Below are 21233 nucleotides of genomic sequence, written 5' to 3' on the forward strand. Positions count from 1 at the left end.
TATATATATATATATACATACACACGCACACACACACACACACATATATATAGAGACATATATCTTTAAAAGGTTTAAAAGAGACTATTGTTCATAGTATACTCCCAATCCTACTTATGTACCTGTTGAAAAATGTATGTTGTTTCCACTTACCTTCCTTTGCTCACATTTTTCCTTTTCTTTTTTGTCTTAAGCTCATGCTTGATTGATTGGTCACATGTTATTATTTTTTTTTTTTCCTTTTTCCCTCTTCAACCCCCATGCTTTTTACGGTATTTTTAAAAAGTTTTTTAAAGTTTATTTATTTTTGAGACAGAGAGAGACACAGAGTGTAAGCGGGTTAGGGGCAGACACAGAATCCAAAGCAGGCTACAGGCTCCGAGCTGTCAACACAGAGCTCAACGTGGGGCTGAAACCCACAAACCGTGAGATCATGACTCATGAGCTGAAGGTGGATGCTGAACTGACTGTGCCACATACGTGTTCCCCGCACCAGGCTCTTTTTTAATGGTTACCCCTACCCTAATTTGTCCTTGTAGAAACTATTTCTTTAGTGTCTGTTCTTTTAGTACATCACTTTCTGTCAACTCCATTGTCAACATATTGGTTATGGAATTCTACTGTCTGTGTGTGGTTTCCATCCAGGACTCATTGCCCCACAAGGTTTATTATTCTTGTTTTTCTCTTTCTTGGAAGGAGCTGAGCTAAATGTTTTTGTAATGTTTGTATTTCTCTTGGGAAGGGAGGGAGAGAGAGAAAGAATGAGCAAGTGCTCGTTGCTGTGATCTGAAAATATGCAAGGTATGATCTCAGTCCTTTTATATTTGTGGAGGGCTGTTTTGTGACCCAGGATGTCACTTGGAGACATTGGAGAATGTTCTATGTGCACTTAAGAAGAATGTGCATTCTACTGCTGTTGGATGAAAAGATCTTAATATATCGGTGTTGATATCCATGTATATAAATGTATATATTAGGCCAATATATATCTATGTATATCTGAATACATCTTGTCCAATGACACATTGGATCTGTGTTTCCTTACTGATTTTCTGCCTTGACGACCCGCCTGTTGCCATGAGTGGAGTCTTAAAGTCGTCTACAATCATGGTATTTGTATGTATACACTTAATCATGTTTGTGATTAATCGATTCATATGTGTGGGCGTTTCACTCTGGGGCCATAAACATTTGCAATTGTTAGCTCCTCTTGATGGATAGACCCCTTAATTATGATCCAATGCCCTTCTGAATCTGCTACTACAGTCTCTGGTTTAAAATCTAGTCTTTCTGGTGGAAGTGTGGCGACTCCAGCTTTCTTTTGACTTCTGGTAGCATGATAGGTGGTTCCCCATAGCTTCACTTTGAATCTGGAAGTGTCCTGGGGTTTAACATCAGTGTCTTGCTGACAACATATAGATGGATCTTGTTGTTTGGTTTTGTTTTGTGTTTTATCCATTCTGATTCCCGGTGTCTTTTGATTGGGGCATTGAGTCCATTCACACTCAGAGTGATTAGTTAAAGATATGGATTTAGTGTCATTGTGTTATCTGAAGGTTTCATGCTTTTGGTGAGGCCTCTGGTCCTTTGTAGTCTCTGCTGCTTTCCACTCACAGACTCGCCCCTTAGGATCTCCTGCAGGGCTGGTTTCGTGGTGATGAACTCCATTAGGTTTTGTTTGTCTGGGAAAGCTTTTCTCTCTCTTTCTATTCTAAATGACAGCCTTGCTGGGGAAGGGATTCTTCGCCGCATATGTTCTCATTCAGCACACTGACCGTTTGCTACCCCTCCCTTCTGCCCTGCCAAGTTTCTTTGGACAGGTCTGCTGCTACCCTTATGTGTCTTCCCTTGTCGAATAAGACCCGTTTGTCCCTAGCTGCTTTCAGAATCCTCTCCTTATCTTTGTAGTTTTCCAGTTTCGCTATGGCATGTCGTGGTGTTGACCTGGGTTTGTTGATTTGGAAAGGAATTCTCTGTGCCGCCAGGACTTGGATGACCATTTCCTTCCCCAGATGAGGGAAGCTCCCAGCTATACGTTGTTCAAACAAACCTTCTGCCCCTTTCTCTCACTCTTCTTCTTCTGGGACTCCTAGGATGTGGCTAATATTTCATCTCACCGAATCACGTAGGTCTCTAGTACCTGCCTCGTGATCTAGTCATTCCCTTCCTTTCCTTTCTCTGCTTCATCTTTGTCCACAATTGTATCTTCTGTTTCACCGATTCTGTCTGCTGCTTCTCCCATCCTTGCTGTCACTGCATCTAGTTTACTTTGTATCTCCTTTACACCATTTCATTTTCAGCATTCATCGTGACGATTCCTTAGGTCCTTGATCTCTGAAGCAGTAGATTGTCTGCTGTCTTCTATGCGTGGTTTCAAGCACAACTATGCGTCTTATGAGTGTCATTCCTAAAATGTGCTCACACATATTGTTTCTGTCTCTTTTGAGCACTTCACTGGCTGTCCTTTCTTCCCGGAATTTTTTTTGAGCAGAATTCTTCGATTTCGTCGTTTTGGCTAGATTCCTGCCCTTTATGTGTTTGAATAGCTTGTTCTCTGTCCCACACCTGCGAGTACTACTATATTAAAAGGAGCTCCTATACTGTCCAGGGCCTGGCAGTTGAACAAATGTGTTTTGGAGTGTGTTGTGTGCACTCTTTCGGTGCGTCTTTGGCTGCTGTTCTCGCTACTTGGAGTGGCGGTTTGGGCCCTCCACCTGATGGGCTTTGATTTGTTTGTTGAAGTAATCCTGGAAACAAGGAGAAGAAGGTGGTGAAGAATCCTTAGCCCAAACAAAAAGAGAAATGACTGGAATGGAAAAAAAGACCAAGCAGTGACTCTAAGGAGCTATAGGGCTTACTCCAGAAAGAGAGGGAGGAAAATGAAGAAGGTGATCTAGAAAACTATAGAGAAAATGCGCAATCAAACAAACAAAGAACCAGAACAGAAGAACAAAGTAAAAAATATATATCTGTATCTATATCTATATCTGTATCTATATCTATATCTATATCTATATCTATATCTATATCTATATCTAGGTATATCTAAATATAGATATATAGGTATATATTAAGATAAATAGATATATGTAGATATATAATTGGCTTTGACCCACGTCAACTCGAGACTCCTAGGCTGTTTCCAAAGGGAGAAGAAGTAAGAGCAGAGTAGAAAGAGAAAAAAGGGAAAAGAGAAGAAAGGGAAAGCAAAGGAAAGAAAAGATGGGCGCCTGGGTGGCTCAGTAGCTGAAGCGTCCGACTCTTGAATTTGGCTCACGTCATGTTGTCGCTGTTGGTGGGTTCGAAACCCCCATCAGGTTCTGCAGTGAGAGCATGGATCCTGCTCGGATTCTCTCTCTCTCCCTCTCTCTGCATCTCTTCTGCTTGATCACTCACTCTCTCTCTCAAAATAGAGAAATAAACATTAAAAAAGAAAAGGAAAGACAAAAGAATAATAACTCAAATGAAAACAAACAAACAAACAAAGAAACTAAGATAGAAAACCGGAGGAGAGTTGTCTATTGGTGCCTGGGACTGGTGGCTGTGCTGGTCCAGAGGAGGGGCTGTGTGGTCCCATCAGTGTCAGTCTCACTCCTACAGAGAAGCAGTTACGAGGCACAGAGAGCCAGGGTCGGTGTAATGGGCCTGCCTCCACGGAGGCTCACTGTCCATTCCCTGAAGCCCCACGATGTTGGTCATGGGGAGAGAAATGGCGACACCCCAATCTCTCCTCCCCACACGAGGTGTCTCAAGACTCACTGTTTAGGCTGTCCTCACGGAATAGCCTGGGGAGCCGGCTTGCCTTGCTGCACAGTCCCCTGTGCCACCTGAGCACTGAGCTGGGATTCAAAACCCTGTAGGATCCCGCTTTGCTCGGACCTGGTAGTGGAGTTGCGCCACTCTGCCCAGTGGACAGAAGGCCTCTGGCTCGTGCCTGCATGGTCTTTTTCCCTTGGGCAGGGCAATACCTCCCCTTTCCACCAAACTCAAGGTGTTCTCTCCCAGTGTAGCCCTGAGATTGCTACCAAGCCTAGGGGCGGCTCCCTCCCCACCAGGCATGGGAGGTGGTAGCTCTGGTCTAGAGAAAGTCTGGCAACCTTGAAAATCCTGTTTTTTAGCCTCTAAGGCTGTTTTGCAAAGTAGAAACTGGCCCTCTGGATCTCTCCTTGGTCTGTGGTCCGGACAGGCTTTCTCATATCCAAATGCACTTCCCACAGCCTCTCTCTCTACCTTCCTTTCGTTTCTCCACCAAAGGGCTTCCCCCACTCCATGCCTGTGCTGCCCATTTTATTTCTCCCAATTCACATACACACCCTTCTGTCCCTCCAAGCTGTCACTTTGCACCTGTGGAGATTTTTCTGTCCCTCTGCCTCCTGTATTCCTGGTATTGCAAGTGTTGTGACCTCAATACTGCTGTGTTTGAGGCACAAGGGAAATTCTGATCCCCTCCCCTGCCATCTTAACTCCTCCCTCCACCTTTTACTTTCCTTTTCACAATTTCAAAGTTGGGTGCCTAATCGACTAAGTCACCCAGGCCCCCCAAGAATGCTTGTTTTCAATGGGAAGATGTTCGAAGGCCAATAAAATGGCCCTAGTGTCCAGAAAAGAATGGCAAAGTTAGAATGCGTTTTTGATTTTCTCATTTGGGGCTATAATAAGTTCCAGTAAACTCTTAGTGGAGACATCATATAGGTATACATTTGACCCTTGAACAAGATGGGTTTGGACTGTGGGAGTCCACATACATACAGATTTTTTTCAATAAATACACTACCATCCTGTAAACATATTTTCTCTTCCTTATGATTTTCTTTTTCGTCTTGTTTTTCTTTTTTTTAATTATTTATTTTGTGAGAGAGAGAGAAGACAGAGCACGTGAGTAGGGAAGCGGGGGCAGAGAGAGAATCTTCATCAGGCTCCACACTGCCAGCGTTGAACTCAGGTCATGACCTGAGCCTGACCCTGAACTGACAGTGCCAGCCAGCACCCCTTTTTTTACGATTTTCTTAGTAACCTTTTCTTTAGTTTATAGTGTAAGAATACAGTATGTAATACATATAACAGGGAAAACATGCATTAATCGACTGTGTCTATTGTTGGTAAGCTCAGCATTCCGTTATCCTAACCCTGACTTTCCATGCTCAGTTTACAGAGTCAATGGCCAAATGAGGCCGAAAAGGTAGATGAGACCTAGAGAGCATATACAAGCGCTTCTGCTTTAATGTTCTGGTTTTCAATACATATATACTTTTTTGATTTTTAAGTGTTATTGCTTTTAAAGTAGGAAATTCAGTAGTAATTTTGGGTTTTTTTGATTTGGTTTTGAGGTTTCAAAAGATATTTGTGGATTTTCGAGTGCATGGCCATCAGAGCCCGTAACCCTTGCTTTGTTCAAGGGTCAACAGTATAGTGATTTGGTACTTTTGAGATCTACTCAGTGAGATTAGTGTAAATGTTTTGACCTTAATTAATTGGTCCTTGTATACTGAGTACGTACCAAGCAGTTAGCTACTGAGTGTACAAGGGGAGGGTTTAGGTTGTTGTGGTCGGAGCAGAAAAGTAAGTCGACAGCAATCCATTATAAGTGACTATAAAGGCTTCATCGATAGGAAATGGACAATGTTAGTTGAGAGAACATTGGGGGCATTTGCAGTGAGGATGACGATGAGAGTGGGAGTGGGAATTTTGGTAGTCAGAAAAGATCTGAGGGTGGCAAAAGGTGCCAAGTGAAAGATGAGAAGGACCAGTCGTGTAGACCGTGGCGAGGGACATTCTGGACGGAGAGGACCACGGATCATCATTTTACTCCAATGTCTTAGAGTGACCAAGAAGTAGGAAGACCCACTCCACCATCATAATCATTATTATTGTTGTGTGTAAAAACGAAAAGGTGCATAGTGAAATGAGTGCTTGGCACATTTTAGGTGACTAAGACATAAATGTTCTTATACTTGCCGTTTGAATGCTTACTACACATTCTGAAGAGTTCCATACCTATATCTACATATTTTTTTGCTACTAGTTCACCATGATTTTAAGAAAAGTTTTTCTTACTACTTTGCCATTCGATCCAACCCTTCTTTCGTCCAGAAAAAGGTCAAGCCTTTGTTTACCTAAACGAAGCAGCAGCTACAACAGTGTTTTGTTGATACTCAACATGATATACTCCAAAGTTTCTGATCATGTGAGGTATGAATTGACACTGAAACAAATGTCTGCCATTTTATTAGAAGTAGTTTTCATTTATAGCAAGTACACTTTTAAAGAATTTGTTTCAAAACTTATTTCAAATGTCCTTTTATTTTGGTCAGGAATGCAAAGGAAGGTGTTTTGTTAGTTCCTTTTTGAAATCTGCATACAAGTCAGGCTTCTGCCTTTGAAAGTACTTATTCTGGCCTTCCGTGATCAGTTTAGAGAGTCCATAGCCAAATGAAGATTCAATGGTACGCTGAATCAAGAGAGCGTATATGAGGTTTGGTATTTAAAGGTTTTGGTGTTCAATACGTTTTTCTTATTTGTAAGTCTGATTGTTATTTAAGTCATAAATTCAGATATTTTCTTGGAAAAGGCTTATGCAGTCTTCACGCAACTCATTACTGATGCTACTTTTAACAGAGTATGCCTGAGAAGCCCAACAAATATGTTCCTCATTTCTCTGGAGCTGTGGATCAGAAAGGGCAAAGTATATTAAATGGACAAGTAGAAGGTAAGAACTGTATTTTATGCAAAGGTCATTTGACAGAATGTTGATTTAAAACAGGAATACTGATATATTCTAATATGTAAAGAAAACGTCCTGTTAAGTGCATAGGAAAGAGAAAGAGATGTGAAAAGGAGATAAGTTGCATATCGTATGTGGTGCCAGCAACAGATTAAATTGAGAGTGCCACCAAAGGAGCTAAATGACTAGTTCCCTTTCAAGATACTGGAAGGCCTAAGGAGCCTCAGGAAAGAAGAGAAGAGCCAAAGAGGGAATGATGTGAATGGCCGAGACTACAGGGAGTAAATGAAGGAAAGTAAGCCGGTGTGTATTGTGTTTCTACTGGAAGGTGGTAAAATACACTAGTACTTTAGAGGGAAGAGCAGACGATTTGAAATGCAGCAACACTATCAGGTGAGCTTCTCGTACCAGAATTTGTCAGAGTCGTATCCCCAAGTGTTCCCACTCTTACTGTTATCCTCACTGTTGGCAAGACATTAAGGACTGACCTAGCTGGTGATGCAGAGATATGTCCTAACTACCATGGATGAACATAAGCATTTGTAGTCAGCGATAAATGTATATACGTTAATGCCATATAAAATGGGGGTACTTCATACGGTAGAATCAATTAGGGCAAAATAAGAGAATTGGAAGGAGGGTCAGATAGGGAGACATCAAGATAACTCATCTGACATTTTGGATGCCGTATTTGTGACTTTTGATTATTTTGGCAATAACTGCCTTTAATAAGTGAACTATATTTTTAATGTTCTAGGAAAATAAGGAAAAGAAACAAAAAAACACTATAATCAGTAGTATGCTTTCATATTCTGTCTGATAGTTCTGATTGTTGTAGAATGATCCCTGGTACTTCTTTGATTCCTATCTGCCAGAAAAATGGACTAAGTCCTAGTTAGTTGGAGAAAATTAACTGATTTTTCATATTTCAGAGAACTTTTATATGGTAGAACATAGGGGCAATCACCAGGGTTCGCTCTCTCTCTCTCTCTCTCTCTCTCTGTCTATTTTTTTTTTTTTCGGAGTAAAATAAGATTGTTGCTTGTTTCACAATTTCTGACATCATGATTTCATCTATTCCTTTTAAACCTTTCTTCAAATGGATCTATAGGGATGTAGGAATTTTCAAGGCCAATACCAAGAAAAGAGATTCCAGGAAAGGTATTCTGTGACATGACCTTCTGACTGTAACCACGTGTAAGACATCAACCCAAATAATAAAATTTCATATAATGCAGTTGTGTTAGAGGCATCCCAATGACACCCAGATTTGATTATTCACTAGAAGAGCTCACAGGACTCAGCATATAGTTGTAGCCATGCGTGTGGATTGGTATGGGGACAGGCAAGTAAGGCCAATCAGCACCGAGCAATGGTGCATGGGGTGAAGGCCAGAGGAAACCAAGCGCAGGCTTCCAGGAATCCTTTCTCTATGGAGTTAGCAGGATGTGCTAAATTCCTCCAGCATGAAATTAGGACAGCACAAGTGAAATGTTGCCTGCCAGTACGAGGCTTATGGATACTCAGTGCCCGAGGTTTTCATCAAATGCTAACCACATAGGCATCTTCTCCTTAGCATGTCCCAAAATTCCAGGTTTCCACCAAGGAAATCAAGTGTACAGCCTTAAGCACATTGATTGTACCAGCACTTAGGCACAGTGAACCACTCTTAAACAGCTAGGGAATGGTGGGAACCCTCCTTAAATCCAAGATCCCAGGGAACCACCAAGGGCCAGTCACTCAAGTAGGATGTTCTGAGGGTAGCCATCTTTGGCCTGCTGGATGAAATCTGTTCTGCATAGGAATTATAGCCCTGACGTCATTTTTGGTGGTGTCTTCAAATTTTATTTTACTAGCAAGTAACATGATGGTTACCATGGTACTGCTTTCAGTTTCATCATCCATATGAAGTGGGTATTTGTACAAAAATTACTAGGGAGGGCCATATTAGGTCATTATAATCTTTTTTTATGGGATTAAGCTTTCATTATGATTCTTAGGTGTGATCAACATGATGATTTTTGATTTAAAATGAGAATGAAAATCTCTTAATTATATGGAAAACCCAGGTGTGATTCCTATGGTGCTGAACCCTTGTTTATAGGTATAAGTTTTTGGGTCATATTCATCAATTGTTTTCTTGCCTACGTATACAAATAACTGTTGTATTTTTGTGTTTTGTTTATGTATTTTCATATACTTCCAAATGGGAGACAGTACCCCTTTTGTGTTACTTTGATCTCTATTTTAATGTTCAAGAGGACTGTATCGTGAGTTAGTATATGCTAAGAGTAGCTACAATGGATACCATATTTTGTTGCTTTTGTTGTTTCATACATTTAATAAGCCTGATTTTTTCATCAGTTTTAAGTTCACAGCAAAATATAATAGGAAGTACAGAGAGTCTGCATATACCATACCATGCTCCCGTACACGCCTAGCCTCCCCTGTTGTTAACATCTTGCACGACAGTGGTCCGTTTTTAGTAGGATTATTTTTTTTCAGTTCCTTGGTTTAGTTTTGAGCGAGAGAGCATGCATGCGTGTGAGTAGCCAACGGGCAGAGGGAGAGGGGGGAAAAAATCCTGTGCTGTCAGCACAGAGCCTGATGCAGGACTTGATCCCATGAACGGTGAGATCATGACCTGAGCTCACATCCAGAGTTGGACGCTGAACCAACTGAGCCACCCAGGCACCCTGACAACAGTGGTGCATTTTCTATGGACACGGACTCTTCATTTTGAGACCAAGTCTCTAATTTGCATTAACGTTCAGCCTTGGTGTTATACATTCTATGAGTTTTAACAAATGTGTAATGATGTGAGTCCACCTTTGTGGTATCGTGTGAAAGAGTTCCACTGCCTTAAAAGTCCTCTGTGCTGTGCCCGTTTCTCCCTACATTGACCCCAACCCTTAGCTCCATAGCCTTGCTCTTTCCAGGTGTCCAGGTGTTAGAATCATAGAGTGGATGTCTTTGAATGTTTAGAAAGTGAAAATATCCTGGTAATTGAATGTAGGCGTTCAAGATATTCTTTGCCCTTTGTTTTGTTTAGTTGCTCATCAGTAGAGGATCTGATGACCTCTGCCTTCCATGAAAAAAAGTATGATTTCTCTAGATGTGTGTCACCTAATGGGGAGGGTTGAGAAAAATGACATCATGAACCACTACACAGCACTCACATTGGGATCCTCCTCCTCTGTGATGTGCGGTGGGTCTAGATAGACTCTCTAGCAATGGAAGGAGACAGTCTCCAGAGGTTAGAACTTTATCAAACTGGAATGCCAAATCTTTCCTTGTTACCTTGCCATTGGAAATAAGGCCACGGAGCGTCTGCTTGCTATGGTTTGGCCATGCTGCAAAGTACAGTAGCTATAGAGCACACTTTGTGAGGGGGTGTTTCCTCCTAAAACTGAAGAGTGTCTGCTGAAGAGCTGGGGAAGTTCTGCCGTGTTACAGCAAACTAAAGGTACTCTCTTTCAACTCCTCTAGTAGTGGAAGTCCAGAAAAATCATGCTAGTTTCAGTCTGACATTGTCAGCTCATGATAATCATTCTCCTAACGATACCAGTTTCCTCCAGTGCCATAGAGTCGGTCAGTGATGGCCATTGTAAACATCAGTTCACCTGTAGCTGTCAAATTCTGATAAAACCCATTCTTGCTTTTGGTCAATATAGAGGAGAAAGTAAGATTTCTTAGTGCTTTAAGCCTACGAATGGTATGATTACCATTCAGTGTAGTGTGGTTTCCAGCTGTGGTCCCAAAGCAATACTTTTTAACAAATCATAAGCCGTACACTTGTAATTTCCTCTATTTTTCGATTGTTGATTTAACATGTATTTTGCTTTCTTCTTTAGGATCAGATGAGAAGGCTGAGGGAGACTCTGTAACCAGGTAGGATTTTTATGGATTTGTAAAAATGACATTTGCTGGGGTACCCGGGTGGCTCAGTCGGTTAAGGGTGTGACTCTTGATTTCAACTCAGGTTTGTGAGTTCAAGCCCCACGTCGGGTTTTGCGCTGACAGCCTCCTTGGGATATCTTTCCCGATTTCTGTGTGCACTCACTCTCAAAGTATAAAGGAATGAAATGAAATGAAACGGATAATGAAAGGAAAGGAAAGGGAATGAATGAATTGAAAATTATGTGTCTCCTAAGGGAACGCAGAGAACAAAAGCAGTTGTTGCGTGTTCTACCCTGGACTAGACACTATATCCTATGGGTAACATCTGTTCAGTTATATAGTCATTGTATAGCTTTGCAAAGTAGCTGTGTTATTGTAGCCTACTTTTTATTACTTTCGCAACTGTGGTTCAGGGAGGTTGAAGACTCGACCATGATTCCATAGTTAATGGGTAGCTGTTGGGCTTTGCCCATCAGCCCGTGAAGCTTCCACATCCATTCTCTGGTTCCTCAGCAGCACTGAGATGAAGATACAGATCCTAGGGCAGATCAACTCAGAATGTCAAAGGTAATGGTGTCGGAACCCAAATTTAGGGTTTTCTTAAGAACCCAGATTAGTCCAAGCATTGGGCCTCATATATTTGACCACTAGTGCTAACAAAAGTCATTAGTGCAGTGGTAACTAGTCCCTTGTTTTTACCGTCCGAGATTTTAGGGTGGATGCCAGCCATGGCCATGGTGTCAAGGCTTTTACATAATAAGCAAGATGTCGTCAGGCAGCTCCTTAGATGTAGTGGTATCCCCTCTTCTTGAGACAAATGAGTTTTCTGTAAGGGAAGGATATCTAGTTGTAGACCATGTTACATTAATTAAATTCAGCCTCTATTTCGAGGATATTGCTATATGATTCTCTGTTGCCTAAGTTCCCCGGCTGGTTTCCCTTTGGGCTAGTACCCTTGTCTAGTTCTAGGAAGCTTTTTGGGTTTTTTTGGAGTTTTTTTTTCCCCCATGACTTTTTTGTACTGTGTTTTTGCCTTTTGACTTTCTTCTCTGGTTTCCTTGGTATTTCTTTCTTTTTTTTTTTTTTTTTCCAATAATTTTCCCACTTCTGCCAGCTAAGGACTCTCCATTTTTCCAGAGGCCAAATCAAAAGCACTTAGAGTCTCAAGATTTAGGGAACCTCAGAGGTTAATTCCTCAAAACACCCTCTGGTACGTCAACCTATGTTTCACCTCCTTGCCCAATGGTTGTTTCCCTGGAGAATTTGAAACTCAAAAGAGATTGAAGTGACCTATTTGGATATGATAAGTGACAGAAATGAGATTTAAATTCTGGTTTTCTTTCTTTCTTTCCTTTCTTCCTTCTTTTTTGTCTTCATCTTGGAGGCAACTGTTTTAATAATAGAAAGCTGGGGAGTGGGTCTAATGAATACAATGAAGGAGGGTAAGAATCGAATTAGCAGAGGAGACCAGGTTTCAAGGAGAACAACACTGAGTTGGTTAGGAATCAGAGATTGAGAAAAGATGTCAGAATATGGGGGTTTATGCCAAGTGAGATAAAGGTGAATGACAGGAATGAAGGACCCAGGATTCGGGGAGTTGTTTAGAAAGGCATATTCAAATAGAGTGTTCAAGAGGGTCGTGACCAGGTTTCTGCTTTTGTGTGTGTTGGTTTCATTGAGGGTGCGAGCATACCTCAGACTTTCTGATGAGAGAGATTAAAAATCATTTGAGCTGCTGGGAAGAGTCTGTTTACAGCAAATAGAAATAAGATATCCCCTACTTCCACCCCAACTGAGGGAGGATGGCTTAGATCCTCTCAAGGAATTGGGGGTGGGTGGTGGAGATTCCGAACATCAGAGATGTATGGCCCAAGGCAAGCTGTCTCCTCACTCCACCTCTTTTCCTAAATCTGTGATGCCCTTCCCATGTACTTGTAGGGCTGGGCAGGGGTAGGACTGACTTGTCAAATCAGTAAGGGAGCTTCATCTGGATCGGTGATAACATGCCTATGTTGAGGTGACTGTGTGGATGACTGAGACTCCCAATTCGCTTGTTCTCCAGGAGCAGGACATGGCTCCTACCCTCGGTCACTTGAGCCCATCCTTGTTGTAGGAGTGTATGGCTTCATAGGCTAAAGATTGAAAGGGTGGGGAATGCCACAGAACCGTGCCGAAGAGTGATGTAGGAGTGATGTAGGGAGCTCATAGGGAAGAAAATATTCAGACAGTGTATAGAGAAATAGAGGCACAATGACCAGGACCATTTTGATCACAGTCTCCCTCCTTGGGTAGCTGAATGCCCCTGAAGGCTTGGAATGTCTTGCTAGTTATTATGGACCTAAATAAGGCAAGACCAGTGTGGGAACAAAGTTGGCCTTGGGAACTCTGAATCTTTCAACCTCTAGTTAGTCCTACCACTCATAACATAGAAACCTAAACTTTGATATGTTTCCTTAAACGGAGATCTACCTGACACACAAGGTAATATGTGATGCAACAACTCTAGATGTTTCACCCTGATCGCCATAAGGGTAGCTCCCATCTGTTAATGTATGATGCTATTACGATACCACTGACTAGATTCCCTATGCTGTACCTTTGAGCCTTGTGATTTATTCATTCTATAACTGGAACCCTGAACTTCCCTCTCCCCTTCACCCATTTTGTCCATCCCCCCACCTCCCCTCCCTTCTGGCAAGAGTCAAATCTCTGCATTTATGGGTCTGTTTCTGCTTTTGCTCTGTTTGTTCATTTATTCCCCCTTTTAGATTCTACACAGAAGTGAAATCATATAGGATTTGTCTTTTTCTGTCTGACTTATTTCACTTAGCCTCAAACCATCTAGGTATATCCATCATGTTGCAGATGGCAAGATCTCATTCTCTTTTATAGTGGCGTAATATTCCATTGTGTGTGTGTGTGTGTGTGTGTGTGTGTGAGTGTGTCTGTGTGTGTGTATGTGCTTGTGTGTGTGTGGTCTCTTCATGTATTGGTGGACACTTGGGTTGCTTCCATATCTTGTCTATTGTAAACAATGCTATAATAAAGATAGGGGTGCATATATCTTTTCAAATTAGTATTTCCTATTCCCTTAGGTAAATAAATACCCAGTAGTGGAATCACTGGATCCTATGGTATCTGTGTTTTTAATTTGTTGAGGCCCCTCCATACTGGCTTTCACCGTGGCGATACCAATTTACATCCCATGACCGGTGCACAAGGGTTGTTTTTTCTCCACACCCTGAGCAACCCTTGTTGTTTCCTGTGTGTTGAAACTGAGCCATTCTGACAGATGTGAGGTGAGAAGTCATTGTGGTAACGTTTATACATTTAATTTTGAACCATTTCAGAGCATTCCCTGCCTGTCACATTTGGTTATGGAAACTCAGACTGGGTCTTTCCTGGAGATTTCACAGGTTAGCAGAGGTGGAGGCAAAATAGAGAACTGAAAGCTTTTTTAAAACAGGGTCCAAATTGTGAAAGACCTGTACTCTGGAAACCGTAAAACACTGATGAAAGAAATTGAAGGTGACGGAAAGAAAGAGAAAGACATCCGATGCTCACAGATGGGAAGAATACATATTTTTAAAGTGTCTACACTACCCAAAGCCATCTACAGATGTCATGCAATCCCTGTCAACATACCAACAGCATTTGTCACAGAGCTAGACAAACAATCCTAAACGTTGTATAGAACCACAAAAGACCTTGAATGGCCAAAGCAGTATTGCAAAAGAGGAAAACTGGAGGTATTGCAACCTCAGCTTTCAAGTTGTATTCCAAAGCTGTAGTAATCCAAACAGTATGGTGGGTACTGGCATACAAAATAGCCTCCTAGCTCAGTGGACTAGAACCGCAAACCCAGACATAAATCCACCAGTGTATGGTCAGTTCATCTTCCACAAACAGGAAAGACTATCCAGTGGGGAAAAGGCAGTCTCTTCACCAAATGGTGTTGGGTAAATCGGACAAGCCACATTCCAAAGAATGAACCTGGGCCAATTTCTGTACCATACACACAAATAACCTCAAAATGAATTACAGACCTACGTGTGAGACTTGAAACCATAAAAAAAAAAATCCTTGAAGAGAGCACAGGCCGTCATTTCTCTGACTTTGGCTGTAGCAACATTTTACTAGTTATTTCTCCTGAGCCAAGGGAAATAAAGCAAGAATAAACTATGGGGACTACATTAACCTACAAAGCTTTTGTACAGTGAAGGAAACCATCAAAACTAAAAGGCATCCTCTGGGATGGGAGAACATATTTGCAAATGTTTTGCAAATCCGGTAAAGGGTTAGTATCCAGAAATGATAAAAAATTGATACGAGTCAGTATCCTCCCCTCCAAAAAAGCCCAGTTTAAAAATGAGCAGAAGACATAACCAGACATTTTTCCAAAGAGAATATACATTTGGTCAACAGACACATGAAAAAATGCTCCCCAAAAGAACAACGAGATATCACATCACACCTGTCAGAATGACTACACTCCAAGACACAAGAAGCAAGTGTTGCGAGGATGTGGAGACAAAGGAAACCTCTTGCACTGTTGGTGAAAATGCAAATGCGGCCCCTGTGGAAAACAGTATGGAGGTTTCTCAAAAAATTAATAACAGAACTCTCCTATGATCCAGTAACTACTGGATACTACCCAAGATAATACAAAAACACGAATTCCATGGGACACATGCACCTCTGTGTTTATTGCAGCATTATTTCCAATAGCCAGTGCAAGCGTCCATGGACAAATGAGTGAACGAAGGAGAAGTCCTATATGTATGTATATGTGTGGATATGTATACACACACACACACACACACACACACACACACACACACACACACACACACAGTGGAATATTACTCAACCATGAAACAATGAAATCTTGCCATTTCAATGCCCTGGATGGAGACTGAGAGTAGTATGTTAAGGAAAATCAGGGAAAGACAAATACCATGTGATGCTAATCATGAGCACTTAAGAAACAAGAAATGAGCAAAGGGAGAAAAAAAAGGGAGAGACAAATCAAGAAATAGGCTCTTAACTGCCGAGAACAAACAGATGGTTCCCAGAGAGGAGGTTAGTGGTGTAACGGCTGAAAGAGGTGATGGGGATGAAAGAGTGCCCTTGTCATGATGAGCATGGGGTGAGTATGGAGTTGGTGAATCACTATATTAATAAACTAATATAACACTTGATGCTATTATTACTGGAATTAAAATAAAACTTAATGAAAAAACCAGAGGCCAACTTTTAATGATACCAAGAATCGTGGTTTAATACACAGATAGGTGACCTTTCACTTAACTTTTTAAATTTTCTTTTAAAATAAATGAACATGTTTTTGTTGTATATTTTTGCTCTAAAGGCTTTCTGACAAACCTGGTCCTGATGATTCATGGCCTACATCATCTAGCCAAGTCTTACATTTTGGTACCAAGGTAAAGTACTCTCCTGGGAAACTCACTTTCCTGCTCTGAATTGAGTTTTCTCCCTTATTTACTCTGACAATTTAAGAGGAGCCTGTGTATCATCATTTTATGTGTGTCATGGAAAGTTAGCAAGAAAAAAACCACTTTACAGATACATGATGCGTTGAATGTTTTGCTGTGTTTTCTTTTCTTTTGTTGTACTTTGGTAAATCCTACAGGTGGAGGCTGATAAAAGAATGGGCTGGAAAATATATAATGACCATCAAATTATATTAGGAAAAGCTTTCCCATACTGGAGGAAATGTGACATTTGGTTAAGGATAAGGATTCTTACTGTGATAGTAACATGACTGATAATACTCATGCCTAAATGAAACCTGATTGGGTCCAAGTATCTATTGTAGGTTGCCCCCTGCCCCAGGGAAGTTTAATTTTGGTGAGATACAGGATTTTCCTTTGGCTCTATCCTTTGTTCTACATTTAGACTAAAATCATATTAGAAAATGTAGAAATTTAGGTGTTTACATTATTTCTCATCATTTACGTTACAAAAGTGTTCCCCTGTAGTTTTGAAATAACTCCATGAAGAGTAAGGTAAAATGGTGCATCTCCCCGAAGAATACGTAGTTTGCTGAAAAGAGTAGCTCTATGAGCAGAGGCTCTTCATAGCCAAGTTGTCAAATTTCTAATTTCAGAAATCTTTCATACTGTAGCTTTGAAAACTATCTCCTCCTAGTCCTTGTGTCAGATTCTAAAATTTAAAGTTTCAGACATCTGATACTTATTTAAATATTCATTTCAAAGCCCCTAAATCATAAGCTACTGCAGGTTAGGAAACACAGTTGTTTGACTCCTGGAGCTCCTAGAATAAAGTCTTGCTTGGAAGAAACAATGTCATAGTTTTTGAATGTGAATAAATGAGTAGGGAAATGGAATTCCGTAGAATGGAGTTGGAAAAGTAACAAAATGCGCCTGATATATCACAATTAAATATGTGAATTTAAAAAGTCAGGCTTCAGTTTATATTCCGTTTTAGTGTTTAACATGTATACACGCAAATGAATTCTATTGAGGAAATCAGGAGTTACATAAGAAAGAAGGTTACAGTATATTTTTAGTATCCTCCCATTGTGAGCTTAGAATTGCAGAGAAAAAGTCCTCAGCCTTTGATTGTTTAACCCCATCTGTGTCCCATTACATACACCCTTTGAAGGTTCCCATTTCTTCCTAGAATTCTCATTCCCAATTCTTTCTCCATAGTGAATGTTGATGTGTTAGGAACCTCTCTTTTTCTGTTCTTTTGTTAGTCTAGTAATAATTTATAGCTTTTAGGAAGTGATAGATGCCACTAATTGAACAATTTATTTTATACTGAAAAAAATTAAATTCTTTATTACAGTACTTATAACCAGATAACTGTAGTGTGGTAAAAGTCCGTATTATTAGGGATATACTGTGAATCAAAGCCTCTGTTTTACGTATAGGTTATATATATATATATATATATATATATATATATATATATATATATATATATATATATATATATATCTTTCAAAGGTTTAAAAGAGACTATTGTTCATACTATATTCCCAATCCTACTTATGTACCTGTTGAAAAATGTATGTTGTTTCCACTTATCTTATTTTTCTTACATTTCTGCTTTTCTTCCTTGTCTTAAGCTCATGCTTCATTGGTTGGTCATGTCTCATTTTTTTTTTCCTTTTTTCCTCTTCTCCCCCCATGCTTTTAAAGATATTTTTGATGTTTTTAAGTTTATTTATTTTGGAGCGCACGAGAGAGACAGAGTGCAAGCGGGGTAGGGTCAGAGACAGAGGGAGACACAGAATCCAAAGCAGGCTCCAGGCTCCGAGCTGTCAACACAGAGCTCAATGTGGGGCTGAAACCCACAAACTGTGAGACCATGACTCATGAGCTGAAGTTGGACGCTGCACTGACTGAGCCACCTACGTGTTCCCACCACCATGCTCTTTTTTAATGGTTTACCCCTACCCTAATATTTCCTTGCAGAAAACATTTGTTTAGTGTCTGTTCTTTTAGTACATCACTTTCTGTCAACTCCATTGTCAACATATTGGTTATGGAATTCTACTGTCTGTGTGTGGTTTTCATCCATGAATCATTGCCCCACAAGGTTTATTATTCTTTTTTCTCTTTCTTGGAAGGAGCTGAGCAAAATATTTTTATAGTGTTTGTATTTCTCTTGGAAAGGGAGGGAGAGAGAGAGAGAATGAGCAAGCGCTAGTAGGGAGGGGCAGACAGAGAGGAAAGGAGGGAATTTCAAGCAGGTTCCTCGCTGTCAGCACAGAGCCCGATGTGTGGGTTGAACCCCACTAACCGTGAGTTCATGACCTGAGCTGACATGAAAAGTTGGTCACTTAACTGAGTGAGCCACCCAGGCGTCCCAGAAGGAACTACATTTAAATAGTCATATTTGTCTTTAGTGTTTTGAGAAACAGAAGCCACTTAAACTGTTTGCAATTCCAACTTACCGACATAAGATACTACTGAAGAGTACGTTTGTATATTTTCTCTTACAAGAGATAGTTCATGCCAGTCTAAATCATGCAAACACTTCACAAGATAACATATTTAAATTTCTTAGTGTTAGTTTTTTCAACATGCTTTCAATTACCTAGGGTTCATTGTTTATCTGAGGTTACTTTGGTAAAGTATTTACCCGATATTAATCAGTTACAGGTACGGCGAATAACATTTGGGACTACCTATGAGATCTCTTGTAATCCTCACCACATAAGGAAATGGAGACTGGTAATAAATAGTAAACGGCATAACTGAGATGTGAATCTACATTTGAATGATTCCAAAGCCTGTGTTCCTTGTGTAATGGTGCTCATTTGGTAATGGTGAATATTACAATGATTTTATCAAATTGGATTCTTGTAATCCTTAAAGCTATTAATTCTTTTCTAGAATGTCCCGAAATCACGCATAGCAAAGCTCCTGCATTCTTCTTGGCAATTCATTAAAAACAGTAAGCTATTGGAAGACTTGTATGATTCACTAATTCTTGTCCATTCTTGTGTTATTCACTAATTTGAAGTTACAGATATTTTCATGTCCTCTTTACTTTGTTTTCTACTAAGTGAGACCAAAACGTGGCACTATGAAACCAGAAGATGGAACCTTATCTGAGGACAACAATCCTGATTCTGAAAATAAAGATATGGCTGAAACTCTTTCCAAAACACCAGTCAGAGTTTATGGCGATCCTCTTCCTGTTTTACCATCATCTAAATCTCTTCTGAAACCTTCTCTCAAAATGTTAGCTGTCCTTGGTCTTGCAAAGGTAAGTTGTTTTGTTTTATACTGCCCCACCCCGTACCATCCTCTTGCTCCTTATAATGATGAAAAGGATCTTAGGAAGAAATGGAAGTCCTCAAGATCATAATAGAAATCAGTGTAATGACAACAGAGAGGAAGGTACAGGATTGAAATTTAGAAAGTTTGGTGGGAGTAGACAATTCTCGGGTATGTCTTTACGGAAGCAAAGAAGGAGAAGGCAGCTGGAAAGAATAGCTAGATGCATATGAAGATGAGGAGGGGGGTGAAGTGGAAGAATTCATTTTAGAAGGGCGAGATGAACTTAAAGTATGAAGAGTTGAGAGAAAGTATCATAAAATCACAGCAGCAATAGTGGGATTAAGGCAGAGCAGATGCTCTTTAAATTATAAAATGTGGGAGGAAATATTTTAAGTGGAAATTAAGAAAAAAAAGCCAGGTAACAACCAAAAAAATGCTTAGACTTTTCCGAATGACTTACAGCTGATTTCTGTGAAGAACCGAAAGAAATTTTTGCCCTTGCCTTTCAGTTTAATAAAGGTGATATCCTAGATTTAGTTTAGCAAAACCTGTGTTTCTAAGGAATGCAAAGTGAAATCTGTTTTAGTCCATACCAGGTTGATTGCGAATTTTCACTTTTTGGCTATTGTCTTTCTTGGGGTTTCTAAGGTAACTTGCCGTGTGGTATAATCTTGGTATATTTTAGGTGTTTTTGAGTAGAAAGAGAGGAAATAATCATTTATTCTTTTCATTAAATAAAATTTCTGGTGATGTAAATAAGGTTCTTTATCCGTGAAATGAAAAACTAAATTTGAAGCTGCAACACTGAATTTGTTTTTTGTTTTTTAGCTTATTTATTTATTTTGAGAGAGAGAGCAAGCAGGGTAGGGACAGGGAGAGAGGGGAGGGACAGAGAGAATCCCAAACAGGATCTTCATTGTCAGCACAGAGCTCGACCCATAGCTCAGACTCACAAACCGGTTTGGGAGATGACGACCTGAGCCCAAATCAAGATGCTTAACTGCCTGAGCCACCCAGGTGCCACTTAATCTGCCACACTCTGAAAGAAAAAATATATGAAATATGTTTTCTGCATTTTGATTTATCTTTTTTTAATTTTAAGTTTTCAACTGTTTATGTATTTTGAGAGAGAGAGAGAGTAAGACAGAGGCAGAGAGAGAGAGAGAGAGAGAGAGAGAGAGAGAATCCTAAGCAGGCTCTGTGCTGCTAGTGTCAAACCCAACACAGAGCTTGAATAACGAGCCAAAATCAAGTTGGACGCTTAACCAGCTGAGCCACCCAGGTGCCACTCTTTTTTTAATAGTATCTGCATAGAATAGACACATACACACATACCAAATGAATGAGCTCAACATGTATAGATTTTTGTCTAATATGAACTCTTTGTCATGACAGAATCATAAGGCAGGAAAGGTTGCCAAGGGGGTATGCAAAATTCGTTGTAGGAGGTGATTTTTACTTTTTTGAAGAGTTCCGACTATAGATACATTTTTAAAACAATATTTATTTACTTTTGAGAGAGATGGAGCATGAGCGGGGGAAGAGCAGAGAGAGAGGGAGACATAGAATCTGAAGCAGGCTTCAGGCTCTGAGCTGTCAGCACAGAGCCTGACACGCGGGGCTCAAGCTCAGGAACCATGAGATTGTGACCTGAGCCGAAGTCGGATGCTTAGCCGAATGAGTCCCCCAGGCACCGCAAGATACATTTTATATTATTCAGGGGAAACTTTAGTATTCATAGTTGTTCAATTTAGCATGTAAATTCTTTCATGTCTAAAACTGAGAAAGACTGCTGAGTTGATTTTTTTTTTTTGGTCCCTATCTTCTTTCCT

The 21233-nt window shown here is 40.3% G+C and overlaps 1 protein-coding gene across 3 annotated transcripts in view; it reads left to right on the plus strand.

Annotated features, from left to right (window-relative positions):
• The window catches only part of LOC122215596 (ankyrin repeat domain-containing protein 26-like), a 140040-nt gene that overhangs the window by 28523 nt on the left and 90284 nt on the right, over nt 1–21233 (plus strand). For all 3 annotated transcript variants that reach the window (XM_042931063.1, XM_042931074.1, XM_042931084.1), the window contains 5 exons: nt 6616–6706; nt 10576–10612; nt 15993–16065; nt 19012–19072; nt 19185–19387. In XM_042931063.1, the coding sequence (XP_042786997.1) occupies nt 6616–6706; nt 10576–10612; nt 15993–16065; nt 19012–19072; nt 19185–19387 (465 nt within the window). The remainder of the gene's footprint in view (nt 1–6615; nt 6707–10575; nt 10613–15992; nt 16066–19011; nt 19073–19184; nt 19388–21233) is intronic.

This window comes from Panthera leo, chromosome A1, assembly GCF_018350215.1.
Source record: "Panthera leo isolate Ple1 chromosome A1, P.leo_Ple1_pat1.1, whole genome shotgun sequence".
NCBI lineage: Eukaryota > Metazoa > Chordata > Mammalia > Carnivora > Felidae > Panthera > Panthera leo.